This window comes from Ilyonectria robusta (genome assembly GCF_021365365.1).
Source record: "Ilyonectria robusta strain PMI_751 chromosome Unknown BGZ61scaffold_129, whole genome shotgun sequence".
NCBI lineage: Eukaryota > Fungi > Ascomycota > Sordariomycetes > Hypocreales > Nectriaceae > Ilyonectria > Ilyonectria robusta.
The window spans coordinates 1-24643 of NW_025764563.1; the positions used below are offsets into that span (position 1 = coordinate 1).

At 41.8% G+C, this 24643-nt stretch overlaps 5 protein-coding genes across 5 annotated transcripts; 4 read left to right on the top strand and 1 right to left on the bottom strand.

Moving 5' to 3' along the window:
• Nucleotides 1-818: 818 nt before the first annotated feature.
• Nucleotides 819-2761, top strand: BGZ61DRAFT_488091 (cytochrome P450; the record flags this gene model as incomplete). The annotated part of the gene is made up of 4 exons (XM_046250070.1): nucleotides 819-1283; nucleotides 1362-2460; nucleotides 2541-2555; nucleotides 2595-2761. 4 exons carry the CDS (start codon nucleotides 819-821, stop codon nucleotides 2759-2761), a joined length of 1746 nt encoding a protein of 581 aa, XP_046093080.1.
• Nucleotides 2762-12764: 10003 nt separating this feature from the next.
• On the top strand, nucleotides 12765-13061 carry BGZ61DRAFT_376467 (uncharacterized protein; the record flags this gene model as incomplete). Its single annotated transcript, XM_046242507.1, has 1 exon — nucleotides 12765-13061. A coding segment is annotated over one exon (297 nt), but the record flags the coding sequence as incomplete, so codon positions are not given.
• Nucleotides 13062-13356: 295 nt separating this feature from the next.
• On the bottom strand, nucleotides 13357-14753 carry BGZ61DRAFT_501223 (uncharacterized protein; the record flags this gene model as incomplete). The annotated part of the gene is made up of 6 exons (XM_046251667.1): nucleotides 13357-13561; nucleotides 13600-13776; nucleotides 13837-14194; nucleotides 14259-14349; nucleotides 14412-14516; nucleotides 14580-14753. 6 exons carry the CDS (start codon nucleotides 14751-14753, stop codon nucleotides 13357-13359), a joined length of 1110 nt encoding a protein of 369 aa, XP_046093082.1.
• A 1885-nt stretch (nucleotides 14754-16638) lies between these two features.
• On the top strand, nucleotides 16639-18012 carry BGZ61DRAFT_501224 (lipase esterase family protein; the record flags this gene model as incomplete). Its single annotated transcript, XM_046251668.1, has 7 exons — nucleotides 16639-16963; nucleotides 17020-17116; nucleotides 17163-17220; nucleotides 17282-17356; nucleotides 17408-17669; nucleotides 17729-17801; nucleotides 17862-18012. 7 exons carry the CDS (start codon nucleotides 16639-16641, stop codon nucleotides 18010-18012), a joined length of 1041 nt encoding a protein of 346 aa, XP_046093083.1.
• A 4175-nt stretch (nucleotides 18013-22187) lies between these two features.
• BGZ61DRAFT_376465 (uncharacterized protein) lies at nucleotides 22188-24336 on the top strand (the record flags this gene model as incomplete). The annotated part of the gene is made up of 7 exons (XM_046242506.1): nucleotides 22188-22315; nucleotides 22389-22457; nucleotides 22520-22560; nucleotides 22632-22806; nucleotides 22873-23034; nucleotides 23092-23283; nucleotides 23457-24336. 7 exons carry the CDS (start codon nucleotides 22188-22190, stop codon nucleotides 24334-24336), a joined length of 1647 nt encoding a protein of 548 aa, XP_046093084.1.
• Between the last annotated feature and the right edge of the window lie 307 nt (nucleotides 24337-24643).

Consider the following 24643-nt stretch of genomic DNA (forward strand, 5'->3'; position numbering starts at 1 on the left):
AACAGCTACAATCATCAATACCAGACTTCAAAATCACCGTATGAGCCTACTTGTTGATGTGAGGTCTCAATTCGCTTCATGTCCTTAACAATGTGACTTCGCGTTGCTTTTGAGGAGCATAATCTTCGATAATATTCCGTTACCACTATTGTGCCTAGTGATTCGTGTGAGGCCACGTTCTTTTCAGATTTCAGAAATTTGACCGGGGGTCTTTTAGATGCAGGTGCCTTGTGTTTTATATCTTCTAAACGAGCAGAAAACGCACCTCTCAAGGTGCAAAAATATTGCAGGGATAATTCCTCGCCAAACATGCCGTAAAGGGTGAAAAAGAAGGGTGAGCGAAATCCTATCAAATGCCGCCCAAGAGGTACGCATTGATAGGGTAAAATACCATTCATCATCTAGACGAATCGGATTTATGCCCGATTTCTGATTGGAAATTGTCAAGAGAACGTGCCATGAGGGTTTTCATCACTTTGGACATAACTCCGTCCGGAGTCACGGGCTAAGCTGTCCTCGGTCTTCCCCATTCCTCCCCCTCCCCGCGATCTAACCGCGATCTAACACCTTGGGGCTGAGAGGGGTCGGCATTATCCATTAGACAGTATACAAAGCACGGCATTTTCATGTATCCGAGGCAAGTTGTCACGCAACGATATGTGTTTGCTTGTCTATATTATATGCATATATGACCAGTAGAGAAGGCATTGCCATGCCACGCCGCCTTCCCGACACGGGTTGTCACTGAGCACTCAACTCACCATTTGCAATTGTCCTACATCCCACATTGCCCCTGATCGATTAGAAAATCATTAAGCATGAGCCTCTCCATCTTCTCTTTCTCGACAGCGGTAGTGATCGGCGTAATTATTGCGCTTCTAACCCTTCTTTACCGAGCCGCGCTGCCCAAGCCGATCCCCGGGATTCCGTATAACCATGCGTCTGCCAGAAGCATACTTGGCGACATACCAAGTATGATGAAATGGAAGGAAGATACGCACGAGATATTTTCGTGGATGACAGAGCAGTGTAAGAGACTGAATGCACCAATGGTGCAAGTCTTCGTCAGGCCGTTCTCGTTGCCTTGGGTCATCGTCACCGATGCCAGGGAGTGTGAAGACGTCTTGACGCGGCGCTCGAGGGAGTTCGACAGAGCCAGATTTACTACTGATGTTGTGCAGCCCATTTTGAGGGAACACCACTTTTCGTTTCCGTCGGGTCCAAAGCAGAGAGCGCACCGCTCGTTGCTATCGGACTTGATGACTCCGACGTTTTTGAACGAGGTAAGTGGACTTGGTTTATAGAAGAGGAATCCATCGATATCGGAAACTAGAGGCAGCCGACATCTAACAAGATCACAGGTCGCCGCACCCCGACTTTACGATGCAACAATGGAACTACTGCAGCTCTGGCTGAGAAAAGCCGTGCTTGCTTGTGGCCACCCGTTTGCAGCGGAGCAAGACATTGCCAATGCCGCATTGGATACTATCTGGGCTGCTTCTGTTGGCCGAAAAGCATGTACTACAAGTTCTCAGATAGAATTGCTCACACAGCGCTCCACGGTTGGCCTTCCCTCGAAACAAGACCTCCCCGTTGTCTTTCCCCAGGCGCCCATCCCATACGACGTGGAGTGCATCAGGACGGTGATAAACAGCCTGGCAGTCGGTTTGGCCTCTCCGCTCCCAGGGCTCGGCTACTTTTTCTACCTCAAGCTTCCTAGTGTACAGAGAGCATTCAGAAGGAAAGACTTGATGCTCAGCGATGCCCTCAAACACTCTCTAGGTCGACTTGGAAGTGAAGAGAAATTTGTCGGCAAAGCACCTGTCAGGTCGGCCATGGACTTTGTCCTCCGCAGGGAGTTTCTACAAGCAAGGAAAGAAGGTAGGCAGCCTCGACTCGACAATACCGTGCTCAAGGACGAACTCTTCGGCTTTCTGCTGGCTGGGCACGAGACCACGTCTACGACGCTGATGTGGGGTATGAAGCTGTTGACCGATCACCAAGAAGTCCAGAGCAAACTTTACGAGGCCCTGCGAGATGCGATACCCGGGGCGTTGGCGGAGGGGCGACAACCCACTTATTCCGAAATCACGGCGTCGAAGATGCCGTATCTAGACGCGGTGATCGAAGAGATACTGCGATGTGGCGGGACAGCCGCTGCCCAAAGTCGGGAATGCTTGGTTGAGGCAGAGCTGCTCGGTGCGCGGTTGCCCAAAGGCACGAATGTTCTCTTCATGACAAATGGCCCGTCGTTCATTACTCCCGCTATGCCCATTGACGAGAAGTTACGCAGCCAAACTTGTCAGGAGACGAAAAGCAAGACTCCCGAATGGGACCCCGAACATCTTTCTGAGTTCAAGCCAGAAAGATGGTTGTCAACGAATAGCGAGGGTGTGGTGGATTTTAACAATCATGCTGGTCCCAATACGCAGTTTGGTGGTGGAGCGAGGGGATGCTTCGGTACGTGGAATACTTTGAAAGCTCACAGTGGTTCTTAATTCTCCCCTTTGCAATCAGCGCCTTGCTACTTGACTCACAAGGCAGCTGGAGATACTGTGAGTGCACCACGATCAATCGCTAACGGTGTCTCACAGGCAAGAAATTCGCATACCTGGAAATGCGCACTGTCATGACAATCATCCTTTGGAACGTCAAACTCTTGCCGGTGCCTGCAGAACTTTCGACTTACCATGCCGTCGACTTGGTCACCCATGTGCCTCGGCAGTGCTACATTCGACTGGCTCCCCGTAGGAGTGGTTGAGGGTCGAAAGAATACTTCGAGTCGTCCTCATCGGGTCAAAGGCATGGGTGTTGTACATATTCCACGCTCACTGTTCATCAAGATCCACTGATTCATCGCACATGTGATCTTTTCTATTCGTGTCTTGTAGTCGTACGACGTAAAGAGTTCTTGTTGGCTTCCAGACACAGTTGTAATCGATGCTAACCGACTTCCCGCTTGAACGTACGGAGGAAGGGCCAGAAAGTCCTTGCCCAAGTTATCTACGCCATAATCTACAATCCTTGCCAGCTACTTATAGGTACATCAATGCTTGCTCTGGTTTAGGGCGGCCTCCGCCTGATGCCTCTAAAGCTTCAGGGGCTACAGGGGAAGTCTATATTTTAGTTACTGACTAGAGTGCGCTATAATATACCGTGTTTTAGCGGTCCCGAATTGGATTGAAGTATCTGTTGTATTTACCGTGGCTGTGGCGCTGTTATTGCTTTTTCCTGCGCAAGAACTTTCTGACCCTGCCTCCGTACGACTGGGGCAAATGCACAATTAACTTTTGGCAATTTAGTTAATGATGGATCCGGTACGCCCAAGTCAATAAGGGGATAAGCAATTGATCAAATGGTCTGACTTCAAAGGATGATTATATTGATGATCTTGGGTCCCTCTGACCCCTCTTTCCACGAGGGATTTAACTATCAATCTCACCCCCCCTCTATGACTAAGATCAGAATATTGAAATATCAGAGGATTGCGTCAGCCGAGGGTCAATCCAACAGTTAACGTAACGGATAAGCGAAGTGGATGGCAGCCGCCTGCTGGGCCGCATCCTCGCGGGCCCGGGCCTGGTCTGTGCACAGCTGAGAGAAGAAGGGACACTCGGCAGCTGCGCTTGCGATGCACTGGAATACCGCAGACTAGAGGTTAGGTTTTACTGGTACTCCGTTTATTATGCAATGTAAAAGTCATAGTGATTACTGCGACAGCTAAATCATGTCTGGGATCATTGATCTTGGTAATTAAACTATAAACTAGGTATTGTTTAAGTTGAGTCCCTGACATTATATGTAGTAGAATGAGATGTCTGAGTTGGAGCTATGTTTTAGGCCAGTGTATCCATCAACCAAGTAAAGCAAAATTTGGACCCTCTACTTGACTTAGTTAATAGGAACCCCTTGCTTTACTTGGTTTACTCGGTAGAGAGGCTTGCTTTACTTAGTTGGTTGACGTTACTCGACTATTTTCCATTTCTTATGTGGCTCCGGTGGTAGATCTATGCTAATATACCGCTTCAAAGCAGGTACTTTGGTATTCAATCGCTGCTACAGTGTCCAAATTAAGCCGATTTTGTTCATCTGTAATAACCTTCTTTATCTATAAGAAAACACATTCACACTCAGCGCTCATTACTGGGCAACTGAACAAGTCAAATGCTATCTTGGACAGGATAGGGTACTTAGATATATAGCAAACCCACTACTCCAGAGGATCCTCAATATCCAGATTAGTCTTATTAGTCCTGGCTATAAACTCATCCAGCTCAGATATCAGTTTTATCCGCTTCCCTCGAGTGGCTGACGCCGCAATGGCAGCAAGCCTCTGACGACGCTTACGAGCTTGCTGGAGTGGATCAAGCCTCGCCCCGTTATCAGCAACAGCCTCCTCCTCCTCCTCCTCCTCCTCCTCCTCCTGCTGCTGCTGTCGTGCTCCTTCTATTAGGTCCACTTCCAGGGTTGAAAGCCATTCCGCTCAATCCACGTAGTGGATCCACTCGTGGATTCCACTGTCCACTCTACTGCCAAAATTCTAGTGGATTGGCTAATCCACCGAATCAACCAGACGATCTCGTGGAGTTGATACTAATACTGCTGCTCTTATCTTTACTGCTGCTGCCTGGACTACTACTATCTACCCTGCTGCTATATATACTACTACTATCTAGTTAACTACTATACAGTCTGCAAATTCCTAAACTGTAGATATCTAGCTTGCTACTATATAGTCTGCTAATTCCTGGACTGCTATTATCTAATCCGCTGCTATATAGCCTGCTACTACTTAGACTGCTACTATTAGACCTACCTCTATCTAACCTGCTGCTGCCTGAACTGCTATTATCTCTATAGCTACTAGTGCTACTATTACTACTACTATCTCTTTAGTTATTTATACTGCTGCTGCTACTGCTAATTCTAATAACTAGAAGAGTTTTTTATATTATAAAGGGTATGCCTTTAAAGTTATTATATAACCTAATATATAATATCTACTATATTTAAGCTGTACTTTTAGCTATATTACTACTTTAACTACTTTAAATATACTAAGCTCTTATCTTATATTTATTATCAGCTAATTATATCTCTAGTTAAGTTGCCTTAAAACTGCTCTAAGCTTTAGTATTAGCTATAGTTAAGCTATATCTCTCTTTAAGTACTAATAGAAATAAAAATACTCTAGTAAAATAGCCTGCTCTTTCTTTTTAAGCTTCTTTAAGATATAAATATATAGCAGTTTATATAAGAATATAAAAGCTTTAGTATAGAAAGCCTTAAGTAGCTTTAAAAGTAATTGTTATTATTCTTATACTTTATATAAGACTTTATATAAAACCTAGCTTTATATTACCTTAAATAATACTCTAGAGATATCTAGTAATATTAATACCTACTAAGAAGCTTATATATATTTTAGTTTTTTTAGTTAGTTAATAATAGTAAGTTTTATAGCTTGCTAAGTATTAAAGAGATTTAAAATAGATATCTTAATATATGCTTTTATTAATAAATAAATTCTATTAGATATATTAGAGGTAAGAGTTACTATTTATTATTATAAAGCTTAGTAATTAGCTTCTAGCTAATTTTATATAGAAGAAAAAAAGTATATAAAGCTTATTTTAAAACCTTAAATTATAAATAAAAAAATACACAATTTTTTCACTTTAATATTTAATAAATTTCTTTAGCTTTAAGAGATTTATTAATATCTATCTTCTATAATACTATAAGCTACCTACCTTAAGATAGCTATATTATTAATATATAAGTATTTATTAACCTATACTCTAATAATTCTCTTTTTAAATAAATTAAGCTAGATTATTTTAATATATCTAATTACCTCTATATATTTCTCTATATATTTATATATAAAGTAAGTTAAATACTCTTAAATTATTATTTTAGTTAGTAAGACTATAATTAAGTATTAAAATATATAGAATTAATTCTATATCTTTTCTTTCTAGCTTTTATTAGTTAAAAAGATTAGCTAGTAATATTATAAGACTATTTTATTAATATACTAAATATATAGCAGTCTCTTAAATAAAGAAAACTAAGTTAAAATAGTATTTATTACTACTAAATATTAATTTATTAAGATAATATTAATACTCTTTAAATATATAAAATTTAAATATATAAATAAATATTTAATTTTATATAATATATTATAACTTTATTATTATAATTATTACAGCTTAAGTTAAGACTAAGTAGTTATAACTAGCAGAACTATAATATATTTACTTTTTACCTAATATAAATCCCAAACTTACTCTATATAAGTAAGTCTAAATATACAACTTACTTCTATAAGATAAGCTATAAGATCGGACTTACTCTTACTTAGTAAGCCTATATAAGTACTACTAGTATATAGATACTCTTTTTAGTACTTTTATAGATAGATAGCCTTACTAGCTATTAATATACTTAGTTATATTAAATCTACTATTTTACTATTACTAGATTGTAATTTATATTATTTATTATAATATTTTAATCTACTTAATTATATACTATATATCTTAGATCTACTTTATACTCTTAAGTTAGATTTAACTATTATAATAATAGCTTTAAAGCTAAAAAGAAAGTTATTAAAATTAGGAAAAAATATTCTTTTATAATATAAAAAATAGTATTATTAATACTATTTATACTGTTTTAGTCGGGCTAATATTAGCCTGATAATTAGAAATTAAAAATTGCTTTAAATTAATTTACTGTAAAATTAACTTAATTTTAAAGCTGGATATCTCGGGATTTAGAATATAATAAGGGATAATTTTAATACCATCTAAAAGCTAATTTTTTAGGCTATCTAATGGTATATCTATTATCTAGCTACAATAGCTAAATTTTAAGAAATTATCTATAAAAAGCCTAAGACCTTTAAGCTATTTAAGAAAAAAAAATTAAAAGTATTATATACTACTATATACTATAATATACTATTTTATACTATCTTATATTATTTACATTCTATTTATATATACCCCTTAATTTTATATTCTCTATTAGAATATTTCTCTTATTATAATATTATTTTATTTTACTACTTAATAACCTTTAATAGATAATAAAAAAAAGATTATATTAATAAAGAAATTTAAGATTTTATAAAGCCTATAAGTAGTTTTCTTTTATTTTTTTAAAGAGAAATATAAAGATAATATAAAAAGAGTATTTATAAATATTAATATTAATTATATTAATAAGTAGTATTCTATACTTATTTATCTTATAAATATAATTTAATAATAAGATATTAAAGTTATATTAAAGGTATATAATAGAGTTTAAATAAGTAAAGAAAATTACTATAAGCTAATTATTAAAATCTAATTAAACTTAGTATTAAAAGCTCTTTTTATATAATTAATTAACAAGTATTTATATACTATTTTAGTCTTTTTATAAATCTCTTCTTATTACTATAATTTAATTATAGATATCTTATTAAGTTATAAGAATATTAAAATTATTATAGAAATAAATTCTAATTTCTTAAAAAGTAATTTTAAAGATTATAAAATTTAAAATAACTTTAATATTATTCTTATTAAGCTAGTAATATACTAGATATATAAATAAGTCTTTACTTAATAGATAATTATATAAAATATATTTCTAGCTTAGTTAATAGCTTAAAATCTATAAAGTTCTATTTAGAAATTATTTTATAAGTATTAAGAACTTATAACCTATTCTATAACTATATATATAGTATATTTATTTAATTAATATATTTAGTAGAAGCTTATTTTAATTATATATAAATATAACTTTAACCTAGCTATTTAGAGTTTTAAAAGACTTTTTTATAATAAATATATAGCTTCTAGGCTTTACTTAGAAATTAATAGCTATAAAAAGAGATTCTTATAAGTTATATATACCCCCTAGTAAAAGTATATTATTAGAAAATATTACTTAAGTTATAATAAAAGTATATAATTAGTAATAGCAGCCCCTAATAACTGTAGTTATATATATAGAAGGGGGGCGTATAAATATTAGTTAGCAGGGCGCGTAAAATTAAATATATATCCAGGCACCTCTATATTAGGCGCTCTTTATATAAGTCGGCTATACTATAAGGCTGTAATTAATATAGCTAACTAGTAATAACAGCTTCTTTTTCTTTAATTAAAAGTTTTCTTCTTTATTATAATCTATCTTTATTAGGTAGCTTGCTTAATATATACTTAATATTACTTGTAAAATAGTTTCCAGATAACTGCCTCCCTTTAGAAGGTAAGTATAGCTCTTAAAATACCTTATATACTGCAATTAATATATAAGTAGCAGCTAGAGGCTATATATTTATTACTGGAAAGTTAAGGAAAATAAATAATAGTAGATAACTTATTATATTTAATTGTAATTATAGAGAAGTACCTCTAAAGACTTTAAATATATAGTAATAATTAATTATAACTTAGTATATAGAATGTTAATTCTTAATTCTTATAAAGAAGGTATTAAATAAGATAATATAGTATTTTATATATTTCTAAAATAGTAACTTTAGCTATTATAATTATAAGTTAAGTATAAATATACTTACTTATCCAGTTTATTAGTAATTATTTTAATTTAATAAGTTAACAATTTATAATCTTATAAATATTAAAGTAATATTAAGAAGATTAGATTTTACCTTTATAAGAACTTATAATCTTATATAATTTAATAAGATATTTATAATTATATTATATAAAATAAATAAAAATTATAAAAGAGCTAAAGTATTATATATATTTTTATTAATAAGCTTAAGAAAGAAAAGTTTTAAAATTAAATATAATTTAATATAAATAGCTATATTATAGCTATATTACTTATATATCTAGAGTTATTAGCTTATTTTAAATTATATCTAAATTTACTTATTCTAAACTGTATATATAAGATAAATAAGTATAATATATCTTTTTTAGATATTATTAATATTAATACTTATTAATATTTATTTTATATTATCTTTATCTTTCTTAATAATAAAGAGAAAATAAATTATATTTAAGTATTAAATTAGCTATACTTAATATATAAAGTATATAATATAAGTTTTTTATTTATTATTCTTATAGATTATTACCTTATTTATATAAATATTATATCTTATTACTTTCTAACTGCAATATTACTTTTATATCTTTAATATACTAATAAGGCAGTTTTATATTACTATCTACTAAGCTTTATATAAAATAATAATATAGCTTAAGGTTATTATAAATAGAAGGAGTTTTATAGAAAGTAGTATAAACTTATAGTATCTCTAATTAAAGAGATATTTAAAAAGAGGCTTTATTAATTAAAAGAGTATTATACTTCTACTTATATTTAAGAAGTTAGCTATATTATAGAAACTTAGCTTAATCTTTATAAAAAGAAGCTTATAAAAACTTAAATTAATTAGCAATCTTACCTTAAAAATATTATTATATTTTAAGATAAGAGTATTTATTAACTTATTAAAATTTATTTTAATATAAATTAACTTAATCTTTTTAAAGCTTAAAGGTCTATTAAATATATAATTCTTAACTAAATAACTAAGCTTTAAGTAAATTAAATAAAATAGTAAATCTATATTTCTATTAAACTTATAAAAAGACTATATAATATTATACAAGGCTGGGTCTCTTATAAAGTATTACAGAAGGTTAAAGTATAGAAAAAGCAATTTCTACAAAATAAACTCCCTGCCTATACAGGAGTATTTACTCTATTACTCAGTCTCCCTTATGCTTATACTATTAAATCTCTTATATAATAATAACAATTTCTTTAGCTACACCACTTCTATATATATTAGTATCTTCAGTAAGAAGGAAGTCCTCGATTACTTATAGAGCTACATTAAGTCTTTGATTAGCCTACAGCTAGGTCAACGCTACCAAAAACCAGCACTCAGCGCGAACCCTGTATATTTGAGGTTGTTGAGCAAGTATCGCAGGCATTTATACGGACTAAAGCAAAGCCTTAATGCACAAGGTGCCATCAATATGGCCACATAAGGCGCTCACAGGCGTATGCATTACGATATGCGCATCTTATACCATCGTCAACTGCAATGCCATCTCAAGAGACTATAGCTTCGGATACAACGCCAGCGCGGTGATAGAACTGAGCTTAGTTTTAGCCTTAGCGCCGGCGTTGGGTCCGGCTTCAGTTCAATCGCCGGCACTGGAACTCAATTCGCTTATACCAGCGTCAACGAAAACTTCAATTGCGCAGCTAATAGCGCCGCCAGAGCCTCTCTCAGATGCAGAGCCATTACCATTCTCACCAAATGCAGTATTGCTATCCTCATCTCCGGAGCCGGAGCCGGAGCCAGAGTCAGAGCTACTATACGATCATCCTTATGCTATATATTAACGATATATTATAGCATAAGAAGCTTGGTATAAGATGCTATATCGAGGTAGTTTAAAGATAAACTAGCAATATTGAAAGGAAATGGGACTGCCTCTAAGATATAATAAGAAGGAGTATAACTGGTATTTGGATTGAAAGTAGATGGGTAAGCGATATACTGTAAAGAGATCTATTTGGGACTGGATTAAGGAGGAATAGATAGCATATTTAGATTAGAATAAGGTAGAAAAAGCCTAAGTTAAAGCTTAAGTTAAAGCTCAAATAGTAAAAGAGATAGCTACTATATAGTTCTTATATAAATAAGGCTTATAGGATATCTAGGAGGTAGCTAAAAGAGATAGTAAGAACTAATAGGTATTATATAGAGGTAACTAAGTAGATATATATCTATTATATACTATAAAAAGGGGGACTTCTTAAATATAAAGAATTAGATTAAGAGTTATCTAAAGAATAAAAGAAAGTTATTTAAAGTAGAGATAAATATAAGTCCTTTAATTTTACTTTACTTACTAGATAGCTATTCTAGTCTACACTATATATAAAATTATTTATACTAATTTCTATCTTTAAAGATATTAAATAGGCTAGTTATATAATAATATTACTATAAGAATTAAAAGCATCGTGGTACTATAAGCCTTATAGGTAGCTTAGTAGTAGTCTTTATAGATATAATTACTAAGCTACCTATAAGTCCTATAATATTACGATATCTTTATTCGATTCTATACCAAGGAATATTCTTTTTATTATAAATGCATACCTTTAGTATTGCAAATAGCTTCACAGCATGGCCGACTTACATAGAGGTGAGGCTTACATAACTAACTTATCGGCGCCACTGGTGGTGCGGCACGTGACACTTATTTGCACCACCGGTGGCGCGCCTATTGGGCCCCATCCCAACCAACCAAGTCAAGTAACTTGGTTGTTGGACACACTGTTTTAGGCTGGATCTTGCGACAGCAGCTGGTACATTAGAGTCATACGAGTTGACACTAGTGTTCCATGTCACATATTACGATTCTGGCCTGGGGTCCTGGTTCAGGGCCTGTATTGTTACTATGACCTCCGGACCCACGGGTCCGCCGGGGTCGTTCGGGCTCGATTCGCTGTGGAGGGATTCTACTAACTAGCGGCCTGGCCGGACGCTGCAACGGCTGATCAACTATATCTGGGTTAACTAGCTGCCAGATACGGGCTGAATTTACCCTCAATTAAATGCTTTATCCCAATTTCCCCAGTCATTGAAGGTCTCGAGATAGACCTTCCGGGTGGTTGCGTTATTTTCGGTAGGCATCGCGGTCTTCGTATTCGATCGGATATGCATGCGGATTGTAGCGCGATTAGCTTCTTCACGCAATTCCGACTGTGAATTGTTGGATCCGATACGGTCAATTCAATCACAGGGATAGTGTTCAATATGATGTAGAGACCGAAGATGATGATGGTGTTGATGTCGGTTGGGGTGTTGGCAGAAGGATGTGAATTGGTATAAGCATATCATGTGTAAGATGATTGCATAAAACTATGTACCGAGACCTGGAGTGGAGAAATTAAACAAGGCAACTCGCATCTACAACTCAGAACTTAACCGAGGCTCCCGACATCAACTAGAACCACAGGTTAGTTAACTCACGCATCCAAATAGTATTTAGTCTCTATTACTACCCCTAACCCATCTTTACATTACCATGACTCGGTACCAGACAAACTGATACAGACATTATCGCTATCATTGTATGTCTTGTGTTTTATCTCGCTCATAGCGACAATTACTGCATTGAGCGCCAAGTATATCTAACCCTAGCTCATGGCATCAGATCTTGGGAAGCGGTTTCATAGTGTGGGACTTATTACTGGCGGTACCGTAATATTATTGGCAGCGTGTAGTCACGAGGTATAGACAGCGCCACAAGCTTCAACTAGAATAAGAGGGTTACATCCGAGGTTCTCAGCCGGAGACGGCTCAAGTATGAAGTACGCGATTTCTGCCTCACTCAGTCTTTCAGTTTTGTCCTCCATTATCATCCACAGTCTCAACATCAAACCCCCCTCATTCCTCATATTATTCGGCAAATCGATCTTATCGGTCAGCTTTATACTCAACCAAACACCCCCAACTTCACTCACTTCGGCTTTTCACAATTACCGAAGTGAAGACCACTGCCATTCTTGCTACTCTTTTCGCCGCTTCCAGCCTCGCCGCTGTGGCATCTAGCCGTGTAATCGGCCGCTTGGCGGCCCGTTTCAAGAGCGTTGACATTGTGGCTCTCCAGGACGAGCCAACTGCTACTGTCATCCTCGAGGAACCCGGCGAGTCTCCCACGGTCGTGACCGACCTGGAAGCCATCGAGAAGGTCGTTACAGACGCCCGCGCCGAGTCCATTACGACCATTGAAGGCGGAGGTGGTCAAGGCCGCCGACTTTTCGAATTCGGCCAGCTCTGCAGCCAATGCCGTACCGGAGCAGTGACTGCTGTAGGAGAAATTGCGCTCTGTGGAACTACCGCTCTGGCCGTTGAGGTTGCTACAGCCGGGATTGCTACTATCTTGGAAGTCGCCGGCTTCATCGCCTGCGAAGCCGCTGTTATTGGGACTCTCAACGAAGCTGAAGCCAACTGCCAAGGTCTTGCCGACCCGTAGCTATTGGTTCCTGTTAGGAGCGAGGTTGGGAGGTTGGCTGTTCTTACGGTTGGAACAGATTGGTAGAAGTTATGAGGAGATAACGGAATTTGGAGGGGCGAGATGTCATCTAGATATGGCGCTGGTCTTCATTTCTAGCTGAAATTAGACCGCTTTGGAGAGAAGTGCTTGGCCAGTAGTATAACATCATAAATATCGAACTCAAGATAAATACAGGCAGGCCAAAGTCTCCTGCTCGCCCATCTGCGAGAAAGTATACACCGCACAGCCACATCCAACTTGTTACATTATGGGCCTAGATAGCATCCCATGCCGCAGTCTTGACCTCGTGTCGCTCTCTCACATGCGTTCCCTCCTCTACTTGCACCACCGTATCTGTATGTATATGGATGCCCTGGTCCACATGCTCGAGCATCACAAACTCGGTCGTCGAATCCCCCGCCGACACTGTAACCTGGCCGATCCTGCCATCCCTCTCGTGGTCGATCGCGCTAGCCTGCCTGATTACCTGCTGGCCCGGGGCCAGTCGCTATGGGACTGGGGGCCGTTATTCGTGTACGGTGCCGTCTTGTTAGAGCTCTCGAGGCGGCTACGGAAACCGAGCTTATACGAGATGAGGCGGAGCAAAGGTTGGAGGGCTGGGAAGCAGCCGCACCAGAGGCCAACATGACTTTCGAGGGTGCCCCAGGAGCCGATACGGATCATCTTATAAGTACTGCGAGATCCAGTTAGCTGTTCTGTCTGATAACTAGGCGAGAGAGCGCTAAAGACGAACGAGTCGGTAGTAAAGTCGGTGGTGACTAGAAAGCCAAGTCGGATGATTCCGGTAATAATAGTAAAGAGACTAATACAAAAGATAAGCATAACCTGAAGAGAGTTGTGGCTCAAGGTCAGCTTGGTGCGGATGATCCAAATGGGGAGGCTGAAGAGAGCCAGATCTATAAAGACGCCCACAATCGAGTGTGCCCATATCATATGGATGTGTTCTTTATAGCTGATGCAGTTACGATTGGGCTTAGCAGCTTTAAAAAGTTCTATAATAGGTCGGCATTGAGTTAAAATAAAGAAGAAGGCGATTGAGGTGATAGTAACGATAACGAACCCCACGCCCCAGATACATCGCATATAAATGCCTAATATAGATATCAGTCTGCTGGTTAATAATAACTGTATATTCTCTTTTCTAAGAATACTTACGGTCTCTACTCAGACGGGGCAGGAACGTTAGAATAGATAGGCGAACAATGCCACAGCTAAGGATAGAGATGAGTTCGTTGATAGGTATTATCTAAATCAATCCTTATATTAGCTAATAGCTTCTAGCATATCTGCTTAATACGCTTCTAATACCGAATAGAAGGCAATAATCTGCTCGTTAGAAAGCTGGTCTATCGGCGTCCCTGATCCATAGTGGACTGCGATAATTTCCAAAGCCGACAAGGCAATAACAAAGCCCTAGTGACGAGTAGTCAGCATCCGACTGGCTTAAGATATCAGTATTCTAAAGCAGCCACTCACAAAAGCGGTAATAGCTATGAGATCGTCCAGTCCTATTGCCTTGATCATCCATCCTCGGGCATGCAGTCGTAGAATCATAATGACGGTAGTGATGACAATAAGGGCTATGTTGAGATCATGTAACACATGGCCCTGGGACTCAATGGGCTTGTTCGACCCTTTAGGTGGTCCCATTTTGTGGTCTTCATCGCTTTTGTTGTTCTCTTGGGCATCGGAGGCTGCGAGGCGCCAAGTTCGCAGGATAAGACCTTTAGCTCGGCGGTTAGGGAGGGGGTTGTTGACCAGAGACTCGATTAAAGCAAGTTGTTATCAACAAAGTTCAAACTTGAAGGACAGTATTGGGGAGGGGCAAGGGGGACGGGGGATGGGGGATGGGGGATGGGGACGGGGGAAGGAATTCACAGGATCCTGAATCACACCCCGGGCTCGGCCTTCACAACCAAGACAGACTGGTTATAAGACTTAAGCATCGAAAATAGCGTGTCACAGTGTGTGGCAATATCCTGTCCTCGAGTCTTATAGGCTAGCCTGACTCGAATAGGGGCGGGGTTTAACAGAGCAGCGGCCGCCTCAGCGACACGCCCATGAAAAACTTTTCTTGGGTGAAACAGTGGCTCAGCGGAAGATGCCGAGTAGTCAGGTCCCCAAAATGTGGAATCGAATAGCAGACATGTCATAATAGTATGGCGTCCATTGTGTGTGTAGTCTGTATGGTCTGGCAGGATAGCCTTGTGGGTGCTCAATAAATGACTGTGAAGCCATTGATAGTACTTTATTGGAAACGAAGGGGACTTGTATCGGCACCATTTCTTGGCTACTTTAACCCCTTTCAAGAGATTGCACGATGGATTAGCGCTATTCGAACAGCACGAGGGCCAGGGGTTGTGAGACAATTCTGACGAGACGCTAAGCAAGGCGTAAAGCTATGACTCGCAATAGCCCCATGGCGACCGACTCGGGGGTCATCAGCTCCTCCAGCTAGAATATATGGGGATAGGGTTATGGTAAATAAACCGGACCAGGCCAGAGGATGGGATGATTAGGCTTGATTAGGTGTTAGATGAGACCTCGTGTGGCGGCACAATAAGTGGGATCTGCATATCCTATTGATATATCAATATCCCGATGCGTAAAAACCCCTCCCAAAGAAAAGAGGGGGCCGGAGGCATTGAAGATCAACACAATCATCAGATTTGGGATCCAGCCTCCATTGAACACTATCTCTGTGATCGAATTGACCGTACAGTATCCAACATCTTCCTTTAGTTTAACCATTAGCTGAAGATAGCATAGTGATGCGGATATGGGTCGAGATACTTACCATGGACAGCAGCTCCTATGCAGACTGAGCCACACACGCCATAGTGCAGGCATCGTAAATGCGCAATGAAAGGCAAATGCCTCGGCACCGAAGGTTTGCACCGGAGTTTCGGCGATTACCGGACGTCCAACTCGCCGTGATCAGCGCCTCGGTCATTCTGGCTTCTTCAATTCACATGTGATGGCATATGTTGTGAAGGTCGCAATGCCTCCCTTAATGGTGAGACAACAATCACTCGCAGTATCGTCTAGTTGATGCCGAAAGTATTATTGCAAGTTTCGCCGTGTATGGTACCGACCAAATCGATCTCTACAATCCCCGCAGCGGAAATTGAGCTTAGTTGGCCTTCCACACTCATATCCAGTCTAGCCTCAGTTGACAACTCGTCTGGGCCCTCGGCAATTGTGACCAGCGATCCCCAACCTTGCGGGGACTAATCTGGGGTAGAATGTAACACTCTCCCTGCATTCCAGGAAGCCGAGGGTGTGCCTCGGCGAAGTAGCCGTGTACGGAGATGTGGCGCTCCCTGCTAGTGCCGAGGCGGCTTCACTGGAATTGGACCAGAACGGCCTCTTCAGTGCATATTATTGACGAACAAGGCGGCCGACGTCTTTGATGGCCCTAAACTGTACTTATAATAGGTTTGACATCTTTTCAGTTCCTTGATCTCTTTTGTCGTCTTGGCAATCGTGGATGCCTCTAGTCGCTACAGAATTAAACCCGCAGAGATCTACAAACATGGCTGCAGAGATAGGCACACAAGCTGGTAGTCGACGCTTCGCGCACTTGTCGAATCCCGATCCATCCTGGCAGAAAGTAGCAGCGAAACAGCAGAGCCTCGAGAAACTGGCAGACGGGCTTTACTGTCTGCCAATGACTGAGTTTCGAAAAGTGGCATATGGACCACCGCCGCTGCCTGCGAATGCACCTGTCATTGGAACTGACATAACCGTTGAGCAGGCTGAAATTTCGGTGAGAGACGGTGCGAGAATCGGACTACGCGTTTACCGCCCGATAGAGGATGGAAGCAATCGCCTGCTGTTCTTCAATATCCACGGAGGAGGTTGGGGCAATTCCAGGCGCATTCTGGTACGCAGGGTATCACGGCTGACGAGCAAGCGGGATGGACTTTCGGGACCCCAGATGCAGAGGAGGCTCAGAATCGCCTGGTGGCAGCCAAGAATAAAGCGGTTGTGGTCAGCGTCGATTATAGAAGGTAGCACTTAAGCCAGAAGTCTGCTCTCTGACTGACACAGCAGTAGAGCACCAGAACATCCATTCCCGTATGCTCTTCATGATGCCCAAGACGCATTCTTCTGGGTACGCAAAGGGGCCTGCTTCTCTGATTTACTCGGAACCTTGTTAGCTGATCGTGATCCAGTGCAAAGAAAACTGTCAATCTCTTGACATAGACCCTGAGAAGATTATGATTGGGGGGGGTAGCGCTGGCGCAAACGTCGCAAGTTTTCCAAATCCAATGCTTGACCCATGACTAACTGCAACTTAGGCTGCAGTACTCGCCCATATGGCGCGAGACGAAGGAACGACTGGGATAATTGGGCAAATCTTGAATATTCCCGTCACTTGTCATCCAGACCACTTTCCAGCATCAAAGCACAAGTACCACTCGTTTGAACAGAATGCACACGCACCCATCGTCAACGCATCCCATATGAGGATGTTCTGGCATAACTATCTTCCCAAAGCTGACTCTAACCCACTGGTGAGTCCGCTTTTGGCCCAATCCTTTGCGGGTCTTCCACCAGCACGTTCGTCACCCCTGCTTCCCTTATACTCAAGTTGGTTTTGGTTATCTGATCGTTTACAGTTGTACAAGTCGCCGGGATGGATCCTCTCAGGGACGAGGGGCTGGCTTACGTCCAAAAGTTGAAAGCAGGCGGGTGAGATGAAGCCAACGGATCATACTATGTGATCAGTGCTAACAAACTATGCAAACACAGGGTAGATGTAACGGTCAAGATTTACGAGGGGCTGCCACACGCTTTTTACATATATCCAGATCTACCTCCATCTGGACAGTATTTTCAGACGATGGTAGATTGGATTGAGCACTTGTTATCGAATTCCAATAGCAATAGTGTGACGGGTTGATAAGTCGACGTCACGAAAGTCGGTTAGAGGTCTATCGTGCTGTTCTCGTACCGGGAGCTCCATTCTGTAACGGTCGTGTCCCAAGCTAGCCTGTACGGGGTATAGGGTAGCTCAAGATTGGTTTCCTAAGGGATAGACTGGAGTCTATGTTAGCAGAACGGTTAGGCGTACACTTACTGAGCGGTTGAGTGTTACGTTAGGTAATAGTCAATATACGATGATGCGTAGCAGTCAGAGTAGATTAAGGTAACTAATTGTAGTGTTGATAGCTGAGGAGCTGGTAACAGCCAGTCCTCGGGTTAATATACTAAGTGTAGCTGTCCGATCAGATCACTAGAGAGTGCACTGGATTATGGGTGATCCGGGTGGGTTCCGTGGTGATTGATCGGTGGACCGTTGTTCCGTCCCAGAAAAGCGGGTCTATAATGTAGGTCGCAGATGGGTTAACCCAGGCCGTGACACATGTTACAGGCTTGAGCCTGAGTGTGTATTCTGCTAGGTTTTTACCGCTTTTGTAGCTATCTAGAACTGAGCCCGAGCCGGGCTCACAAAGGAGAATTCCTTCCTCCTTGGCTTTCAATAGATTAATACACAGTTAGTCCCTTAGTGTATCTACTGACGGGCCAGCTTCTTACAATATATTCCTCTTAAGATTTATCTTTCTAGAGATTACATAACTTAAATATGCTTATAGCTTGCACTTTACACTTAGATATTAATTATACAACTTATATTACAGCTTAGTATTAGATTAAGCAGTCTACTATAGTAGTAATCTAGACTTACTTTTTACTTTTATATATTATTATCTGGATACTAACTAATCAGTCTAGTCTAAGTAATATATATTAAATACACTCTATTTAATATAACTTAACTATAGTTAACTCTTATTAAAGTATAATTCTAGTATAAGAATCTAGAAGATATAATAGATAAAGTACTTTTACTTTAATTTATAGCCCTTCTTAATTTACTATAGTATAATATTGTCGGAAAGCTAGCGTGGTACTCTGATGATGTCAATCATGTGTATTATATGTGTGTCTCTTCTCTTCCTGTCTTCTTGTTCTGAGGTATCAGACCAAGCATTATATACCCGTTCTGTGCTGTGTAGAATCAGCTAGAAGCTGATTCCTAAGCCTTGTGGCAAAATGCTAGGCAACTGATCACATGACCCACCCGGTATGATGCCAGGTACATGGTCCAATCTAACAGGTGTAGAGCAAATATGCAGCTTTTAGAGTATCAATTGACATAAAAAACTCAGCTCCAAAGACCGAGCTCTGTCAAGAAACTCCAAACTCCCATCATGTGCCCATTCTATCTCTTGGGGCATTACCCTCCATAACATAACAGCACAGATCCCGCGCATCCTATGACAGAATGTTATATAAGGTTAATTTGCTATCTTTTTCACTTCTTGGTTACACCATGCCTAGCAAACTTGTCAAAACACATAACCAAGATAGTAAAAGTCCAACAAATCTATCAATTATAATTTGCTAACCATATGCTAAAGCTCCTCTCAGCCCTTTAATTTCATACAGTAATGCACTTGAAGAGAACTACATAATCGTCGATCCGAAAATCTCGCATTAAACTGCTGATAAATCTCTGACTAGGTGAGCTACTAAGATAACTGGCTGTCGTCGCCCTCCTTTAATTTAAGGAGGAAACTATCTTCTTCTGCTGTGAATTTGGCTTTTGCATCTTCGCTGCGATTTACTCAGCTGGTCGAGCCTGCAGATATTCGGCAGCGCCTATTCTAAATAGCATCCCCGCGTTGTCATGCTTTGAACAATGTCCCAGTCGAACTGTAACCAAAAGGTGGTTACATCATCGAGAACAACCCGCTTCAGTAAGTTAAACCACCCACTTACCGATCAGGGGTCTAGTCGACCGTCCCACTTACTGTCAGACGAATAGGTCCGATAGGAAAAGTCAGCTCTGCATAGGCCCGGATCCGTACTGTGGATCTGATCAAACCTAGATGGAGACTTCAAACCTAGATCAACCTCAACAACCTAGATAGTCCTCAACAACCTAGATCCGCGGCTTCCAATGGGATCTGCGGTTTCCAACGGCATCATCAAGCCGAGGGCATCCCGAGGGACCCCAGATCCCTAGGGATAAATAGCTGGCTTTCCTCCCTACTAGATAGAAAAGAAGGACAAGATCTTCTATCATCATCAACATGTTCCATCCAATCCATCCTGTTTGACACTTACAACCACGTCAACCACAAGGCGCTTCATGCCACACGCCTTTCTTCCTCCTACAATACTCCATTGGCCAATTCTGTTAGATTGGATCATGGACAAAGCACCTGATCGGGCGGTCACGTGGTGACCTCCAGGGTTGAGACCGCCTATTGGTGCAAATGCCTCAGGCCCCCACGTTTAGTAGTGACTGAAAACACTTACGCGGTCACGGCCGGGAGACCTCCCGGCCTCACACACACACACAATACACACACGATTAAGTCATCTGAGTACCACGCAAACTTTCCGACAAATTCGACCTTTCTAACCTTATTCTCATACCTAAATACAGCCCTCAAGACCTCAAAGAGGCTATTGAAGATGCTCGAAGCGGCACTGCAATACGGCGAGCAGCCTATCAGCACAAAGTTCCTTATTCAACCCTGCGCGACCGGCTTTGGGGCAAACCAAGCCACAACGAAGCCCACGAATGGCAGCAATTGCTTCCTAAGTCTCAGGAAGACCTACTCTGTGATTGGCTTGTCACACAAGATAAGCTCGGTACCTCAGCACAGCACGGAGTTTTTATCGATTCGGCGCTTGTCATATTCCTCACTAATTGATTTCGTGTCCTCAAGCTCCATATTGAACAGTGCGTATCGTATTTCACATCATTCAGCAGGTGAAGAAAACACGATGCATGTAGTTAAAGCTATAGTGTGGGTCTCCTAGCTTACTAGGGGGGTCTCGTGACATCGCGTCAAGCTCAACCCCCCGTGAGGGACGAACGGGGGGGTCGTTGACTCGACAAATATCTAAAAAATGGGTGTATGCCTGGGTAAATTTATGTACCTTCTCCAAAAAAATTGCTTAAACTTACTAAGAAAAATTCTCCGCAAAAATACACTGCGTAGAGTGTCACACTGAATGGATAGGATCACAATGATGATGATGAAAGCTCTTCATTTCTAGCTAAGGGACGGGCCTAGAGCCCGTCTTTTATACATGATGAAGACGGCTGCTGCCGGAGGCGGCAGTCGGTCGCCGCCGCACAGGGCCGGGGCCCTGTGGGTCCCGGGGACCGGGATCGTGGTTATAGGGCCGGCGATGTGGTCTGAGGAAGAAGGGAAAGTCGCGTTGTCTAGGAAATGACCCCGAAATGTGACATAGAGTGAAATTTTTGGTGCAAGTCAATGTACCTAAATTTGTCGAATCAACGACTTTTTGCTTGGTCAGTCGCCCCCCCGTGAGGGACGAACGCGGGGTTGAGCTTGACGCGATGTCACGAGACCCCCCAGTAGAGTTTCGCAGATATCCAAGTGGGTGACCATGGCCTCGGCTAGACTTGCTGAATGTACATTGGGGACGGTGACCCAAGGGAGTCCATCTCTTGGAACGACCATTCCTCGGCATGGGCACTCGGGATGGTCCCTCGGCAGGGCTCCTCCCTCGGCTGCATATGGAGTACCATGCTGCCTGGCAGAGACAGGTAAGGATGGATCCCTGCAACCCCGCTTTCCAACTCAGCCACCATCTAGATCCAGGCTCACACTCCGCTCGAGAAATCCGGGGCGCTGCGGAAAATTCTCCCGCTATTGGCCTGATCCCCATCGGGGCCAGGTGCAATGGCAGTGTCAGATTAGAAGGGAGTAGAGAAGTGATGTCCACCTCATCAGATGATCCACCCGCCAGTCCACCATGTATCATGCCATAGGACCTTGTTGTGCCTTAGAAATCTGTTGGGCTGTCTAGGCCGACGTTGTTCCCTCGGCATGCTACGCACATTCGAATTCAGTACATAGTATACCTGCGGAACAATTCCATCTTGACGTTTCTGGAGAGAGATGTCGAGGCGTTAATAGTTACACCTCATCTTATCACTCATTATTTGAATCTCTGTAACCTCGACGCAATTTTCCAGAGCAGCTAAACCTCCCTCTGCTAAACAGCGTATCCAAGACATACTCAAACATGGGGTCAATTTCCAACACCAACGGGACTCTGCCTTTCAGTTTGAAAGACACACCAGTGGAGAACCACCGGCCCATGAAGGTTGTTATCATTGGAGCGGGCTTCTCCGGCATATACACCACAATCCGGTAAGCCCTATATCCTATAATTGGCAGGAGTCTCAACGATTTGGGCTGGTGAAGACTGACAAGACGCCGCTAGGATCTCACAGAGACTTAAGAATATTGATCTCACGGTCTATGAAATGAACGACGAGGTTGCAGGTGTTTGGTAAGATTCATGCTTGTTTCACCGCGATTATGGCGCATTCGAGTCTCATTCCATCGCTACAGGTGGTTGAACCGATACCCCGGCCTTGCCTGTGACATTCCTTGTGAGTAACCCCTAAAGACAGTCATGCATTCATTGAGACTGCGGTAACTGATCAATATATGACTGTATCAGCATACTGCTACCAGTACAGCTTCGCACCCAACCCTTACTGGTCTTCACTTTATGCCCCAGGCCCCGAAATTCGGAAATATCTGCAGGATGTGGCAGAGCGATACGGAGCTACCCGATTTATCAAGACCTCTCACAAAGTAGAGACGACAACTTGGGACGCTGAGAAGAAGCTATGGTAAAAGACACCTGGTCCTAGGACAGGCAGTGGCAATGTTTCAAGTATTTAACTAACAGTTAACAGGCGAATCGTCGTGACCAACCGCATTACAGGCGAGACATTCGAACACACGGCAGACATCGTCATCTCTGCCCGAGGTGGCCTCAACCAGATTGCTTGGCCCGACATCAAGGGCTTGAAGAGCTTTGATGGGAAGCTCATCCACTCTGGCGCTTGGGACGAAAGGTCAGCAAGAAACAGTCGTCCATTGGTGAGGGACTAAATTAGCTGACAACAGTGAAGCTATGATCTGCGTAACAAACGCGTCGGTGTCATAGGCAATGGATCGAGTGCCATCCAGATCGTGCCCGCCATCCAGCCCTTGGAAGGCTTGAAGCTGTGGACATTCGCGCGATCCCCTACCTGGATCACCGCCGCGTTTGGAGACATGGCAATGGTGAAGTTGGGAATGGACCCCGCGAACACAAAATGTGTGTATTGCCAAGTCCCCGTCATAACAACACGCTACAGAACGCTAACCGCTGTGGATGGGCTTCAACAGTCTCGCGACAGCATCAAGAAGCCATGGCAAGGAACCCTGAAAAGTTCTTCAAGTTCCGCAAGACCCTGGAGGATGAAAACGCCAAGATCTATCCCATCACGCTCAGAGGAACCAAGGAGCAGGTTGATGCCACAACGTTCTTCGAGCAGAAGATGCGCGAGAAGCTGGACGGGCGTGAAGACATCTTCACGACCATGCTTCCTAAGTTCGCTGCCGGGTGTCGCCGCTTGACGCCTGGACCTGGATATCTCGAGGCTCTCAAGAAGGACAACGTTGAATTCATCAGCACGCCGATCAATGAGATCACAACCAGGGGTATCAAGCTCGCCTCCGGCGAGGAGGTTGAGCTTGACGTCATCGTCTGCGCGACGGGCTACGACGTTGAGGCGCCGCCCCTATTCGAGGTCATCGGGCGCAATGGCACCACACTGGCTAACAGGTGGAAGCCGCAGATCGAGTCGTACCTGGCGCTTGCCGTGGACCAGTTCCCCAACTTCCTCATCGTCGGAGGTCCCGGCAGTGGGCTGGGCTCGGGCAGTCTGGTCAGCGTGTTCGAGGCGCAGGGTGACTACGTCGTCAAGGCGATCCGCAAGATGCAGAAGGAGGACTATGCGACTATCGAGATCAAGCCGGAACGGGTAGCCGACTTTAGCCAATACATCGATGAGTACTTCAAGAACACGGTGTACACCGATGAGTGCTCGTCCTGGTACAGGCAGGGTAAGAAGGGTGCGCGCATTGTGGCGCTCTGGCCAGGATCCTCAGCGCAGTGCCTCGAGGTTCTGAGGTCGCCTCGATGGGAAGATTACAGGTTTGAAAGCGCAGACCCAACAGGCAACCGCCTCCGGTGGTTGGGCAACGGCTGGAGCACAGTTCTCAAGGAGGGCGATGCTTCTTGGTTCCTGGATGATGATGTGGTTGATAAGCCAGAGGAGGGAAAGCCGGAGGAGGGCGAAAAGTATGACCGGCGCCCCTTCTCGTATTAAGGAGACGTTGTGCCAGTTTAGCGCGGCTCTATTAGATCAACCATTCAGTAGGTCTCTAAAGTCTCCCTCACCCCCAGCAAATAGGAGAATTCTTATTCATGATTACTCTAGCAATTAGTCTCATTATTTTCAATTTCAAGTCGCTGCTTCAAGATTGCAGTTTCCTTCCTTTCCCAGGCGACGCTCGTGATATGTTTTGCACCGCATGCCCAACATGGCATTGATTTGCAAGGATTCATCATTGAGGATCCCAACAGAGCCCGCAGCTTTGGCTGCGGGGATATACAACTGGCAACTTCAAGGAGCA